Source organism: Bubalus kerabau, chromosome 6 (genome assembly GCF_029407905.1).
Source record: "Bubalus kerabau isolate K-KA32 ecotype Philippines breed swamp buffalo chromosome 6, PCC_UOA_SB_1v2, whole genome shotgun sequence".
In the NCBI taxonomy this organism is placed as follows: domain Eukaryota; kingdom Metazoa; phylum Chordata; class Mammalia; order Artiodactyla; family Bovidae; genus Bubalus; species Bubalus kerabau.
In genome coordinates, this window is record NC_073629.1 from 92856631 (window position 1) to 92871655 (window position 15025).

At 45.0% G+C, this 15025-nt stretch overlaps 1 protein-coding gene across 7 annotated transcripts in view; it reads left to right on the forward strand.

Annotated features, from left to right (window-relative positions):
• YIPF1 (Yip1 domain family member 1) overlaps window positions 1-15025 on the forward strand; it is a 44239-nt gene that overhangs the window by 20943 nt on the left and 8271 nt on the right. For 5 of the 7 annotated variants that reach the window (XM_055585825.1, XM_055585820.1, XM_055585822.1 and 2 more), the window contains exons 6-9: window positions 3092-3208; window positions 6525-6691; window positions 7034-7216; window positions 11460-11590. In XM_055585825.1, the coding sequence (XP_055441800.1) occupies window positions 3092-3208; window positions 6525-6691; window positions 7034-7216; window positions 11460-11549 (557 nt within the window). In that variant the 3' untranslated portion in view covers window positions 11550-11590. The other 2 variants (XR_008716004.1, XM_055585821.1) reach the window with 2 other exon arrangements.

Sequence of the window (15025 nt, forward strand, 5' to 3'; positions counted from 1 at the left end):
CTGTAATCAGGGAAATAAAAACTAAAACGAATATCACATATGTGCATCAATTTAGCCATCATACAACTTGTCTTCATTTATTCATTCAGTTAACAAATATGAAGCACTTACTATTCTAGGCACTGGAGGTACAGCAGTAATAAAAAGACGAAAGTCCCTGCCCAGAGGCAATTTATAATCTAAGTTTAACAATAGACAAAGAAAATAGGTGAAACACACAGTGTGCTAGTGATAAATGTTAAGGTAAAAATTTAAAAGCAGAGAAGAGAGACAGTAAAAGTTTATGTAGGTGGGTGGATTTCTGAGTAAACACCTGAAGGAATTGGAGCAATACAAGTAAGTGTCTCAGAGAAGAGCATTTGAAAAAAGAATTCTGGTACCTCTCTGATGGTCCAGTGGCTGAGGCTTTGTCCTCCCAGTGCAGGGGCCCCACTTTGATCCCTGTTCGGTGAATTAGATCCCACGTCCATAACTATGACCCAGCACAGCCAAGTAAATAAATAATATGGAAGAGAGAGCTCAGCATGTACAGAGGCCTTGAGGCAGGACTTGCCTCGTGTGCTTAAAGAACAGTGAAGACACCAGTGTGCCTGGGCTAGAGTGAACAGGGCCTCTAGGAGATGAGGTCAGAGGGCCAGTGTGGAGGGACACATCGTGTGGGGTCTTGGAAGCAAGTAACGACTTTGGCTTTAGCTTGAATGAGATGCCATTGAAGGGTCTAAACAAAGAGGAGCGATAACTCTTAAGTCAGCTTTTTATAAACATTGGTATCAAGCGTTGCCAAGGATATGGAGCCATGGGACCTTGTGTAAAATGTGGGTGGCTATGTAACTGGTGCCACAAATTGGAGCAGTCTGAAGATGCTCCTGCCCTACAACTTAGCAGTTCTCCTCCTAGATAAATAAGAAGACATATAGAAGAGTATTATTCTTCATTGCCTCTTCATTGCTTGTAATTAGCAAATATTTTGAAATGACCAAAGTAAATATGGTGTGTTCATATACAGAATTTTGTAGGTTTTAGAAATGGATTTGATCTATAAGCATCAACAAGGACACATCTCAGAACAGTAGTCGATGAAAAGAAGCATGTTGGAGAAGGATATAAGTAGTACCGCAGCATTAGAAAGATTTGAAAACTAAGCATGCTGAGTGCACCAGTGTTTATCATTTTTTGGGCTTTTCTTTCAGTTAGAAATATTTGATAATATAAAAATGCACAATGCAAATGAAGTTAAAGCTTCCTCCCACCCCACCCCACCCCATCCCACAATTGGAGTAGGACTTTGGCAGGCATGAACAAGAGAGAAGGCAGCGTGAAGCCTCGGGGCAGGCCTGGGAGGAGCAGGTGGTGTGTGTCTCTGGAGGCCACGCCTCCTGGGTGCCTGAGTGCAGCAGGCAGTGCCTGTGTCTGTCACACATCGCTGTGTCCCCAGCACCAGGGCCCAGAGCAAAGGAGGGAGGTAGTAAATGACAGCTGACGGGATAGTCTCTGCTTCCTAGTTACGGTACTAGAATATTCTGATCGCTTGTGGTCACCTGATTGGATGATCTTGGCCCATCAGTAACACATGGTTAGTTTTGTTCATTTGTTCAATAAAGCTTTGGGGGAATTTTTAAATTACTGTTACTAGTTGTAAGGGTTTTTTTTTTTTTGGTTGTTGTTACACTGTTTATGTGCTAGGCATGCAGAATACTGCAGTGAACAGGATCTGATCCTTGGCTGTAACAGAGCGCCCGCAGGCTAGTGAGTCAGCGACGCTGCTTGGGAAGCTGATGTTGGTGACTCTTTGGAGCTCCCCAGTCAGGTGCTTGTTGTGTATCCTTTCCCACCTTCAGGAACCAACTTGGCCTCAAAAAGTGCTCATCCATTTCTGCCAGTCATCTCCCCCAGCGCAGTAATTTTCTTAATTTTGTGATATGTCATGGTGCCTACAGTTATCCAAAAGAAAAAAACCCTACAGAATATTACTGAAATTGAAAAATGAAATTCTTAAAATCTATTAAAATCTCTAGATTTATAAATTGTATTTGTTCATATAGTCCTTTTTCTAGATGGGGAGAAGCAAGAGTGGTCATGAAATCAAGCGAAATGATGAAGGGACTTCTAAAGCATGGTGTACTCATTCACTTAGTGGAATATTTTATAATCATTAAAAGAGTAAGCTTAATTTTATAGGCTTCCCAGGTGGCGCTAGCGGTGAAGAATCTGCCTGCCAATGCAGAAGACATAAGAGACATGGGTTCAATCCCTGGGTTGGGAAGGGCCCCTGGAGGAGGGCATGACAACCCACTCCAGTATTCTTGCCTGGAGAATTCCAGGGACAGAGGAGCCTGGTGGGCTACAGTCGATACAACTGAAGTGACTTATAAATAGCTATAGTAGAATCTCCAGGACATGATAAGGTGGAAATACATATGCATATTAGCATTTCTTTAAAGCACACACACAAATATGCATTTGCTTTTATGTGTATAGAAATCTCTGGCAGGGTTCACCAGAAACTGGTTATGGTGGTGAGTTCTGTGGGAGAATGAATAGCTAGGGAGTGGAGAGGAAAGAAGGTTAATTTTCTCTGTATCCCCTTTTGTGCCTTTTGAACAATGCACTGTGTGTGTGTATTACTTTTTCATTAAAAAAAAAAAAAGAAAAAAAGAAAGCCTTATATGCGCACTCACACAGACACCCATGGTGATTTGTTAGATTAAATGAACTCTTTCTTAAAGCTTGCCCTGCTCCTCTGTTTAGACAGCAAAGGACCTATATAATTTTAATTATATTTTTCTCTGGCATTAACATTTGATACTTATGTCAAGGAAGTAACCTTTGCTTCCTGTATCCTGTGTCCATGAATTTTTTTGGATGATCTTCCAACAAGAGACATATAAATAAATCAGTGTCTTCATTCACCTAATTGAGGAAGGTGTTTTTGTTTTGTGCATTTCAATCCCCACTGTCTGAGTGTGTATTTGACCTTTTAAAAAGAAAATTCCCACTTAACAATACTGATTCCATCTCAAGTTCATTTTCCATTGCTTCCATGAAGCTGGTTTGTCATTTTCTTGTCTGAGTTTTCTGGTTTGCTTTGCAGGCCCCTTTTGGATATGTGCCACATTGGTCTTTGCCATAGCAATCAGTGGGAATCTTTCCAACTTCTTAATCCATCTGGGAGAGAAGACATACCACTATGTGCCCGAATTCCGAAAAGGTTGGTGAATAGCTTGACTTACTTGGAATGCTGTCAGTTGGTAACTGTGAGTTCTTGGACCCCTGTCTGTAGGTCCTGCAGCCCATTTTCCTGTATCAGGGTTCAAAACTAATCATCTGTCCATATAAATCCACATAGTCTTTTTATCTTTTGTTTTGTTAAAATAACCTAAAATGTTGCATTTTAACCATTTTTAAGCGTGCGATTCAGTGGCATTAAGTATATCCACAATATTGTGAATCTGTGTACTCTTCTGGTACACTGTAAGGCAAGGCCCCGTAGCAATCAGAATGTCTCCAAAGAAAAATGTACAAAATAAGTAAAAAGCAGTGTGTAGAAAAGTCTCCACTGTAGCGTTATTTGTATTATCCAACTGTTAGCAGCAGTAGGGGCCTTGTTATTTAAGGCATGGTGACTCAGCTAGCTATGTCTGTAGCCATTAATTATGAAGCACTTAGAACAACGTGGAGAACTCGTAATCCAAACTTATGCCAGTGCTGGTAGCAGTTTTGTTAAAGAGAAGTCTGCAGACGGTCAGAGCCGAGAAGGGAGAATGCAGAGGTGAAAGTGTCCTGGTGAGGATGGGCTTGTGGGTGACATTCTTATTTTAAAACTTCCTTTTTAGGGACTTTCCCTGGTGGTCCAGGGGTTAGGATACTGTGCTTCCTCTGCTGGGGGCCTGGCTTTGATTCCTGGTTGGGGAACTAAGATCCCACAAACTGTGCAGTGCAGTCAAAAAAATAAACAAAACTTCCTTTCATGTGGCAGTACTGGATAGCTGGGGGCAAAAAAACAGCTTTTAGGGACTTGCAGATGACAGCCACCCAAGGTAGGAGTGGTTGGCTGAACAGGAGATCGGCCTTTGCCCCTTTCTCTGTCCTCTCCCTCCCTTGCTCTGTCCCTCACGGCCTGCTCTCCTGTTGAGAAGCTGTGTAAGAGCATGAGCTCGGGCCCCCAGCCATCGGCTTCTGCCTCCCACTTTACTCACCAGCTTCTACCTTGTTGGGCAAATTATTTCATCTCTCTTGACCTCAGATTCCTTGTCAGTGAAATGGGAATAAAAATGTCTATATTATAGGGCTATTGTAAGAATAAAGAAGTGATGTCTATAAAGAGGTTAGAATAGTGCCTTGTACAAAAAGGATTCAGTAAAATGAACTATTGCCGTATATGTATGTACCCATACCTGTGTGTCTACGGAATAATGTTTTTACCTGTGTGTGTGTCCATGTAGCCTTCCTTTCCTCCCCTCGGCTCTCCGTGCCTGTTTTCCCTTCTCTCCTCCATTATGGAGTCAGTCCCAACTCCATTTGTCAAGTGACCTTGGTTTAAATTTAACTCAATCATTGTTATCCATGAGCTATCAGTCTGCCTTCAAGTAGTTCAGTGGTTAAGTAAACAAAAATAGGTAACTGGATATTGCTGTAATGAATGGCTTGTGTTAATTTCTGTGTCAGAGGTCTGTAGAAGTATATTGACAAAGAGGAGTGAGTCACCCTACCTGGGGGTGTGGAAGCTGGGAGGGAAGCTGGGAGGGCAGGGGGCGGGGGTCCTTGTCTGTTCTTACTCCTGTTGGACTGGGCATCCCAGTGTCAGGGTGTCTAGGGATATATATGCTAGTGAGGTCATCATTGACTCAATCAGTCAATATTTTTCCATTTTATGTAAAGAGTATAAGTGACACATCCAAGGTCAGATCCTGCTTCTCCACTTATTAATTATTTGACCCTAACCAAACCACTTAGCTCTCTGATCTTATTTCCTCATCTCTAGAGTAAAGATATAGTTTATATGAAATAATATATTTATATATCACTTAACAGTATAAAAAGCTTATTCTTGATTGGGCATTAATTATTTATCAGTCAGTGTTCTAAACATACCTGTTTTTACTCATTTAATTCTAATAGTCTTATAAGGTACTGCACTGTTATTATTCCCATTTTACAGATGAGGATACTGAGGCAGGAAAGTTAAGTAACTCACCACTCATCTATTAATATAAGTGACAGACCTGGGCATCCGAGGTGGTTCAGTGGTAAAGAACCCACCTGCCAGGTAGGAGATCTGGGTTCAATCCCTGGCTTGGGAAGATCCCTTGAAGAAGGAAGTGGCAACCCACTCCAGCAATTCTTGCCTGGGATATCCCCCAGACAGATCAGCCTGGCGGGCTGCAGTAGCCCATGGGGTGGCAACGAATCAGACACAACTTGGTGACTAAACGGCAAGTGGCAGAGCTAGGATCAGCGTCTGTATATACAGTCTGTAGCTCTGATCGTTATACAGAGTCACCTCTCAGTAAAGCACTCACTGTAACGCCTGACACCCGGTGGACAGCCATCGTCATAGCAGCAGTTTCCTACCTCTTCCTTTCCTTATTCAAGAAAAAGGCAGTAGATCAGCAAAATTACATTTGACTTAGTGACAGAGTTACTTATATGAAAAAACTGCTCTGGGAGCTGGAGAATGTTTTGGACAATCACATGTCTTACCCAGAGCCTGGCCATGGTTGCTAGGAGTGCTTTTTTCTTGCCAAGAGCATTTGACGGATTACCTGCTGATTTTCATGTGGGAAGGGCTGGTGTTGTGGACTGAGCCACACTTACGATCCTCCACTCCAGAAGAGTGAAGTGAACCCTCCAGGGCATGCTGCTGCTGGGAAGGAGGAGGGACGGACAGTAAGTAATGCAGTGAATGCTGCTGCTCTGAGGAGTCACTCAGTAGCATTTGCACCACAGAGACAAGAATTATTTAAAGAAGAAAGTGGAACTGGAGACTATTTTAAGCAATTCATCAATGAGCTGAAACTCCCTGTTTCAGAGACAGAAGGAACTCTAAATAGCACACAGAACAAGTTAATCTGTTCCCAGGGTATTTTCATAAATTTGCTAAAGAAATCAGTGTCAGCTTTTGTTATATTAGGAAAGAGGACGTGTTCTTCCAAGGGGATAGTTGACTTTTGTATGATTGAAATGCTCCGTGTATTTAAATACTTGTAGTGTGGGTCTCGGAAGTATTTCAGTACATAATTCAGTCGTTTAATACTATTAGTTGTTAGTCATAAAGTGAATTATAGAAGCCATAGGAGAGACTGCTAGTCATCATCACAAAGACAGATGCTGAAGGCACATGGATTCGGCACATTTATCGAGCATCTGCCGCTTATCGGGTACCTTGCCAGGCTCAGGGACCGAAACCAGTAAGACATCACCCCCTGACCCAGTGAGGCAGATGGACACCCCTGCAGGGAGTGAGTCCAGGGGGTCCCAGAAGTAGCGCGACAGTGGAACTGCAACTTGTGTCTTCTCGCCCTCAGTGTCCATCGCAGCCACAATCATCTATGCCTACGCCTGGCTGGTTCCTCTCGCACTCTGGGGTTTCCTTGTATGGAGAAACAGTAAAGTTATGAACATCGTTTCCTATTCATTTTTGGAGATTGTATGCGTCTATGGATATTCACTCTTCATTTATATCCCCACGGCAGTAAGTACCACACTTACTCTGAATGAGGCCACAATCACTCAGCTGGCATCATTATTTCTAACCTAACACTGATGTGCATCTGAAAAAATAACCCCAGAATTTAGAAATTTTCTGGGAATGGGGGCCGGGGAGCCTAGTTCCTTCCATGCATCTTGGGCCCTTCATTAGGGAAGCGTCCGCCTCGGTCTGCACACGGGTGGGATTTCTGTGGGCTGTGCTCGGAAACCCAGGTGGCAGCAAGGGCTCCACTGCTGATGGGCGCCCAGGCCTTTATGAGCACGTGTGCCTGGAAGGAACAAATGCCACTCTGAGCAAACCCTCCCCGCCCTCCTTTTCTTTCAGATACTGTGGATCATCCCCCAGAAAGCGGTCCGCTGGGTTCTAGTTATGATTGCCCTGGCCATCTCGGGCTCTGTCTTGGCAATGACCTTTTGGCCAGCTGTTCGTGAGGACAACCGACGCATCGCATTGGCCACGATTGTGACGATTGTGTTGCTTCACATGCTGCTTTCTGTGGGCTGCTTGGTACGGTCTCATTCCGATGCTCTTCTGGTGTGCTTTAGATGCCACGCTAAGACCTCAAACTGTCAGACACCATGGTTCTTTAAAAGCTGGCTCCCTGGAATAAATATTGTTTTAAATAGGCTCTGCCGGATGAGAAATAACAGTCATGAGAATTTGGTTGTAATCTCTGAGTTTACCTAATTTCTTTTTTTTCTGACTTTACCTGATTTCTGAAGTTTGGTTGATATTTGGTGTCTGGCTAGAGGAAGTAGGGATGAATGAGTGTCTTCACTTAAGGCTGGGGAGCAGGGGTCCGGGAGTTCCACCTCTGCATGCCTTTGCTGGGTTTTTGCACATATTTAGATGGAGAACTTGAGAATGAAGTCAAAAAAGAAAAGAGAAGTTATTTTTAAGATGAACAACATTTAAAACAATGTTTAATGTGTTTGGGTATCTTTTTAGGAAGAGCATGTACTTTTTGAGTCAGACACATCCAGGTTAAAGATCAGCTCTATCACTCACCAGCTGTGTGAACTTGGGCAGGGAACCTAACTTCTCTGGATCTCTTAATCTGTAACGTGGGTATAATAGTTCTTGCCACAGAAAACTGTTCTGAGGATAAAATAATACAGATAAAGCACTTAACCTAGAACTTGTCCCATAAATGCCCATAAGTTAGGTCCATTTCCTTTGATCTTAATGAGATACGGTTTTTTAATTTCTATACACACTGTGTATGAAATTTGCTGCCAATAGCCTTAACCAGGCCTGGTATAGGTTTTTTAAAAATTTTGAGTCCAAGAATGTTAAGGTCGTTGATGCCCATAGGAAGATGTCCACATAGCACATGGCCAGACCGTTGGTCAGGCTTTGCAGCAGGAGTTAATATATCTTTGGCACTATTCGATCTTTAATATTTTCTCTAGACAATCATAGTCTCATTGAGTGCTTTAATAAGATCCCAGTACTTTATCATTCAACAAGTCTCCTAGAAAGCGCCAAGTTCTGAAACACAGGGTTGGTTGACATGCGTTTTACATGTGCCTAAGCTTTAACCCCTTGAGACAGAGGACTCACAGCACAGTGACACTCTTCATGTTTGGTACTTGGAACCTCTGGACTGATGCGTTCAAATGCTGTGACCCTCCTGTCTGCTGAGGAAGAATGTGCTTTGCATTGAAACTGACTCTCGATGTAACACCTCTCCCTGGCATCTTCCCATCTCTGTTTAGAATTTTGTGTGTGTGTTACGTTCCTTGTTAAGAAGTTGGTGAAGGAAAGGAGGCAGAAGAAAGGTATTGCCATGTTCAGTTCTGTAAAGAATAGAGAGGAGCAAGGCAGACAGGGCTGCAGAGCAGGGAGGTAGTGTTGTTAACACATTTAATTTGGTACCTGTGGCTAGGATCTTTTACCTCCTGTGCCTACTACTCCCTCTTGGGGTAAACAACACTGAAGTTAGGGTTTACCTGCCCATCTTACTACTCAGCAGTTTTCTAAAAGAGAGCATCATAACCAAGTAGAACACTGGACTGGGAACTTCTTGGCATTGAGTGCCTGGGCTTCCTTTTCTGTTAGGGAGATTTATACTTCATGGGCTTTAGTGAGACTCGATGAAATGGCTGTGAAAACCCTTCACATACTGTGATAGTTTTTTCAGATGTAAAGAAGTTATTAAAAGAGGCCTGGGTTATCAGAAATTGCCAGGGCCACTCTGTGGCCTGTTCTGCCGAGTTCCCCAGTAAGAGTGGTCCCGGGTCACAAAAAAGGGCAGTGCCCTTTCATTGATGCCTCTCCCTGGTGGCTTCCCATCTTTCTTCTGAACTTCTTACCCATACACAGAGACACACACACACACACACACACACATGCCTGGTTAAGAAGTTGGAGGGGAGAAGGAGGCAGGAGAAAAGACATTGCCCTGTCCAGTTCTGAGGGTTCTGAGAAATGGGGCAGGTTGGACGGTGGAGCAGGCACCTAATCGCAGGTACAGGACTTCTTGGAAGGGAAGCACAGTTTTCTCTCCTGGAGGAAGGGGAACTGTCTGTTTAGCCAGGAGACCACCGTGCTTGGGGTTCTGTTGTCCACCCTGGAGTCGGCCGCCTCCGTTCTCTTCTGGGGAAGTTGCACAATGGAGGAGGGTGGAGGCAGACATTAGGAGACAGGCTTTAGTCTCAGCTCCATCACTGCTTGCATTTTTGCTTATTAGCTTGCCCCTCTGGACCCTATCGGACATGACTGAGCGACTTCACTTTCACTTTTCACTTTCATGCGTTGGAGAAGGAAATGGCAACCCATTCCAGTGTTCTTGCCTGGAGAATCCCAGGGACGGGAAGCCTGGTGGGCTGCCATCTATGGGTCACACAGAGTCGGACACAACTGAAGTGACTTAGCAGCAGCAGCAGCAGCAGGTGGACCCTACCTCCTCACTTAGAAGAAGTAAAGACATGGTAGCATTTTTGCTGTTGTAAGGATGAATGATGCATGCAGTTATCATCATTGTATGGGAGAAAAAGTATCGGGGGAGTTATTTGAGCTGAGGGGCACCGGGTGAACTGGACAGCTTGGCCTTCTACTCTCCAACAGGAAACATGAATTGGTGTGTTTGCCTCAGGGCAGTGAAGTATATGACAGCCCCACACCTGCCGAGGGCTCCTTGGTGCTTGTACTTGCACATGATCTAAGTTGATCCTGGAATACGCCTGGCAAGGATGACTAAGGAGGCACTAGAGTAGAGGGTGCGTTCTTGGCTGGTATGTTTGGAGATGCCCAAACCTGTGTTTGGCTCCTCTGCAGGCTACCATCTGTTGGTTCACAGAGTCGGACATTACTGAAGCGACTGAGCATGCATGCAAGCCTATGTTTGAGGTGGTTACAGCTACGGATAGAATGTCTGTGTCCTGTTGTTTGTGAAATTAATTAGAGATTATTTTTACAGCTCTTTCATTCTGCAGATAAGACTTGTCCAAAGTCATAGTGTGAGTTCCTAGCAGAGCCAGGTTTAGAACCTGGGCTTCCCGGCTTGTTCTGTCTGGTGAGGGTTTCCTCCAGGAGCCTGGAAGAGAGTTGCAGTTCTTGCATCCTGGGGGCGTCTTGGCCCAGAGCACGCGCGAGATAACTGGAGGGGTCAAACGCGAGCAGTGTGGACTGACCTCTGCTCGGGTTAGTGCCATTCTTCTCCTTCTTAAGAAAGCAGAGCTGCTGGAAGGGGCTCTGGGGAGGAAGGCTTTCAAAACTAATAGCATTTCTCCAGGGACATGACAAACTAGAGGGAGGCTGCTGCTAGAAACTTTTTGAAATGGACTGTTGAAGCGCTAACTTGAAATAGAAAGTGCCTTGGGGAAACTCCAGTGCGATGTGTTGGCGCCCCCTTCTGGCTGATAGAGGGTAGAGCTGGTGAGATGGTTCTTACTGATTTTTTATCTTTTTCACCTTCCTGAGGTCCCTGCTCCAGGCAGGAATGAAGCGCAGGCGGTGGTCACGGATTTATTAATGGGTTCACCTGTCCTTCGAACAACCCTCATTCAAGGCTATGAGACTGGTATTTTCCTGGGCTCACATTAGGCTTCTCAGACACCAAAACAGGTGGGAAGATCCTCCTTAATGTTGTCCAGTCTTCCACCTCCTTCTGATTTTTGACAGTTAAATTGTAGATGGTGAGTGGAAGCATTTATCAAACCTTTCATTTCCAGGCTGAAGAATTAAGAGGTAGAGGCTGCCTAGCACTTTCTTTGAAAGGTCTTTAGAGGGAGCCGAGTGGTTTAGCAGCAGCCTGTCTTGGTTCAGTTCATTAAGTATTGATTGTTTATATAGTGTGCCAGGCCCTACATGAGGGGCTGGTGATGCAGAGACAAGAAGGACATGGTCTTCGGAGGAGAGATTGTGGTGATGAACAACTTGAGCTTTGCAATTGGAAAGACGGACCAGTGAGTCCTGCCCGCATCTCTTGCTGCCGGGTGTGCCTGATCAAATGACAGCCTCCCTGAGCCTCAGTTTCTTCATCTGTCAGATGAGAGTAATGAGAACAACCCCACCAGACTGTTATGAAGATTGAGTCATAGGTAGCAAGTGCTTAATAAATGGTAGCAAACATTTAAAAGGCATGCAGTCAAGTACAAGACAGAAATAGAGACAGTTCAGTGATGACCAGAGTGGTGGGGGAAATGTAGGGGCCACGAGAGCCCAGAAGAGCTCTTAGCATGGAGTCTAGGACATTTACCTGGACCATTATTTTTTAACTCTCCTCCTGGGTCTCCCTTTCCTGCAGGCCTACTTTTTTGATGCACCAGAGATGGACCATCTCCTAACAAGCACAGCTGCCCCAAACCAAACAGTTGTAGCAGCCAAGTCCAGCTAAAGAGGAAAGCAAGAAAATATCTTTCATCTTCTCGCTGTGAGGTACAGTAACAATGGGCAGGGATGTCAGTCCTGTTGTTAACATCAAACATCAAGAGGCCTGGACCCTTTTATCCATCAGCGTGATCCAGTGTGGTGTGTGTGCACACACGTGTCCATGTGTATGTCCCTCTTGCTGAGGCTTCAGTGGGAAAGTCTACTCATCTGGCTTTATCCGTTTGGGAAACTTGACTGAGCGACTGACACTTTCACTTTCACTCATCTGGCTTTATCCATTTGGGAAACATGAGCTCCCAGATTTTTCTGTAAGAGGAGTTCCTGCCTTTTGGCTCCAGCATCTTTCTACTCCCTGTCCCCTCCCTGGCAGCACAATATAGATTTATTCCATTTGATTACAGTCTGATGGTTCTCTCCAGTTTCTCTGTGACTTGTCAGGCTGGCCTCAGACCCTGAGTATGACCTCTCTTTAATTACTCATGCAGTTCTCTGAAGGTTACCAGTTCTCCTGCCTGGTTTGTTTTCCGGCCTCTTTGATGATTCCACTGTCGGTGGTTAGCCTAGGGTGTCAGAGTACAGGAAGAAGACCCTGATCCTCCTCGGCTGGTCTCTCGCCTCGCCCTCCCAGGCCTCAGTTTCCGAGCCTGCAGCCTTGCTGAGTTGCTACCATCACCGGAACGCATCCTGCCTTTGCACTAGCCAACCTAGTCATCTGAAGTGTTCCTTCCCTTCCAGCAGTCATTGCTTACCTTGTGATCCCATTAAGCTCTCTATTATATGTCACTTTTTAAAAAGATTTTTTGGGACCATTTTTAAAGTCTTTATTGAATTTGTTATAATATTGCTTCTCTTCTGGATTTTTGGCCACAAGGCATGTGGAATCTTAGTTCCCCGACCAGGGATCAAACCTGCACCACCTGCATTTTGAAGGTGAAGTCTTTTTTTCTTTTTAATTGGAGTGCAGTTGCTTTACAGTGTTGTGTTAATTTCTGCCATGCAGCATAGTGGGTCAGCTGTACATATACATATATCCCCTCCTTTTGGAGCCTGTCTGCCACAGGCACATACCTGCAGTGATAGGTGTATATTTGAAGCGTTTACAAAGACTGTTGTCAATCCATGTAGTAACTACTAAAGCTTAATTCCTTACTTTTTAATGAAAGAGAAATATTCATAGACGTTCTATTTTCCTTCCACTACCTCAGTGGGTTGTTTTTTGGATCCCACTGCCTTAGAATGAACATGTGGTAGCTTGTTTGCATAACTATTAAATTGTCTGCATGCTTGTCCAGCTCATCCTGCAAATGGACTCCATTAACTGTTAGCAGAGAAAGCCTCAGGGCAGGATCTGAGGTCCACGGGGAAGGAACTCTTGTTTCACTCACACTCCCAGGTCTTGGCTTAATGCCCACCTGGCACAGACAGAGCAAATGCTTCATTACTGTTGAGTAGATGGAGGTGACTTTGTAGGATTCAGGCAAGAGTCAGGATATGGGCTTTTACCCAGAGGTGTCTTGGCTTGCTGAGTCCTGGATCACCATTTACACTCTCACTTGAAGTTTATTTGAGGCACTGGGGACCTAGAAAATCAGCTACAGTCTGCCTCAAGGCACTTTGGTCCATGGGTAAAACAGCTCATCAGATAAGGACCAGGCGGTGGGCCAGTCTCTGTGAGAAGTGCCATGGCCAAGCTGTTAGTTGATGGGCACTGTGGGAGCACAGAAACACTGGCTCACTTGGCCTGGGGGAAGACTTCACAGAGAGGGTCTTGCTTGAGCAGAAGCAACTGATTGCCCGTTTTTCGGAAGAGCAGTTGGCTTTCTGTGGTTTTTGGGAGAGTGAAGATGCAGGCCATTCATTGAGACACTGCCATGTGCTGTGGACTCACATCACCTCGAACAAGGAAACCTAAGCTCAGCTGCAGAGGGACAGAGGTGGAGGACACATAGCTGTCTGGCTGTCTGCCTCGCCTCGGAACACCTGACATCAACCTGGAGAGGGGCTCCCGCAGCCTGCTCCTGGGCTGGGACTTCAGTTCCTTCATACAGTTTGGTTATGATGTCTCCAGACCAAGTGTCCCAGGTGCTGTCAACCTTAAGAGAGTCAGAAGCTGGCATCTGGGAAGAGCCTAGCCCTCAGGGCCCTTGCTGACCTCCCATCCTGATTTTCACAGGTTCGATGTCTCTGGGCTTTGCTCACATCTATAAACTTGGGTGTCAGTGTCTCCATTTGAGTATCCAGTCTCGAATTACCTCTACAGTCCTCTGCTCTACCAGCTGAACTATCGAAGGGTGCTGGTGTCAAGTCTCTAAATGAGATAGTGACAAGCAGTTTCTTTGGAGCCTCCCTGGCAGAAGCATCAGTTGCTTTGTCAATGAGAAGGGCTGCCCAGAGCCCTGAACCCTGAAGATTTATGAGCTGACTGTGCCTCCCACTGTAATCTCTGGACTCCCAGCTTTCGGGAAAAGGAATGACTTTTTATCTTGCAGGTAACCTTCCTCATGTAAATCTGTGCATCGGAAGGCTTAGCCTGAAAGGGATTGCTGGGAAAGCATTAACCCCTTCTCTCCCTGGAACCTCAGGATCATAGAGGAGCCTCCGATTACTTGTAATCAGGGATGCTACCCCTACATAAGTCATTGGGATATTTTAAAGAATGTTTTACTTTCTTCTTTCCTTTGTTCTTTCCTTCCTATTTTATATTTATCAGGTGGTTCAGATGGTAAAGAATCCGCCTGCAATGCAGGAGACCTGGGCTCAATCCCTGGGTTGGGAAGATCCCCTGGAGGAGGGCATGGCAACCCACTCCAGTATTTTTGCCTGGAGAATCCTCATGGACAGGGGAGCCTGGTGGGCTACAGTCCATGGGGTAAAAAGAGCTGGACGTGACTGAGTGACTAAGCACACAGCACATCACCTTAGAGCCAGTGCCGTTTCTTCTGAGCCAGGACCCTGGTGAACCTAGGGCATCTTACTTTGGCTTGAGGGATGGAGGGTCTGAAGGACCGAATCCAGACTGGGGCTGCCTGCCCAGGGGCAATGACAAGTGGTTCTATCCAGAGGAGGGCGACTGGCATATAATTATACTGCTGTGTGATATGGGCTTTATTAAGAGATGAGCAGAGGGCTTCAGGAAACTCCTTTGTAATTAAAACCCTCCTGATTTGATACCCAGGGTTTATATGCAATTATCCTTTCACTCACTCATGTCAAGAGTTCATTTCATAAGCCAAAACTTCAAATGTTTTTACTAGGTTTATACACATCCGTTCTTTTATTCTGAAATCGGCTTTAACTCAGTGCTATAATCCCCTTTAACACAGCATCCAAACTGCATGATTTCACAGCATAGCTAATACTAGCATAGCTAATATTCTTTTCCACACCACGTCTGCAGTGTCCCTTCCCAGAGAACCCATTTTCAATTCCTGGGCTATTTCTCAGTTTTCTTCTTTGTTCCCTTTCTTTGAGGAAAGTTGG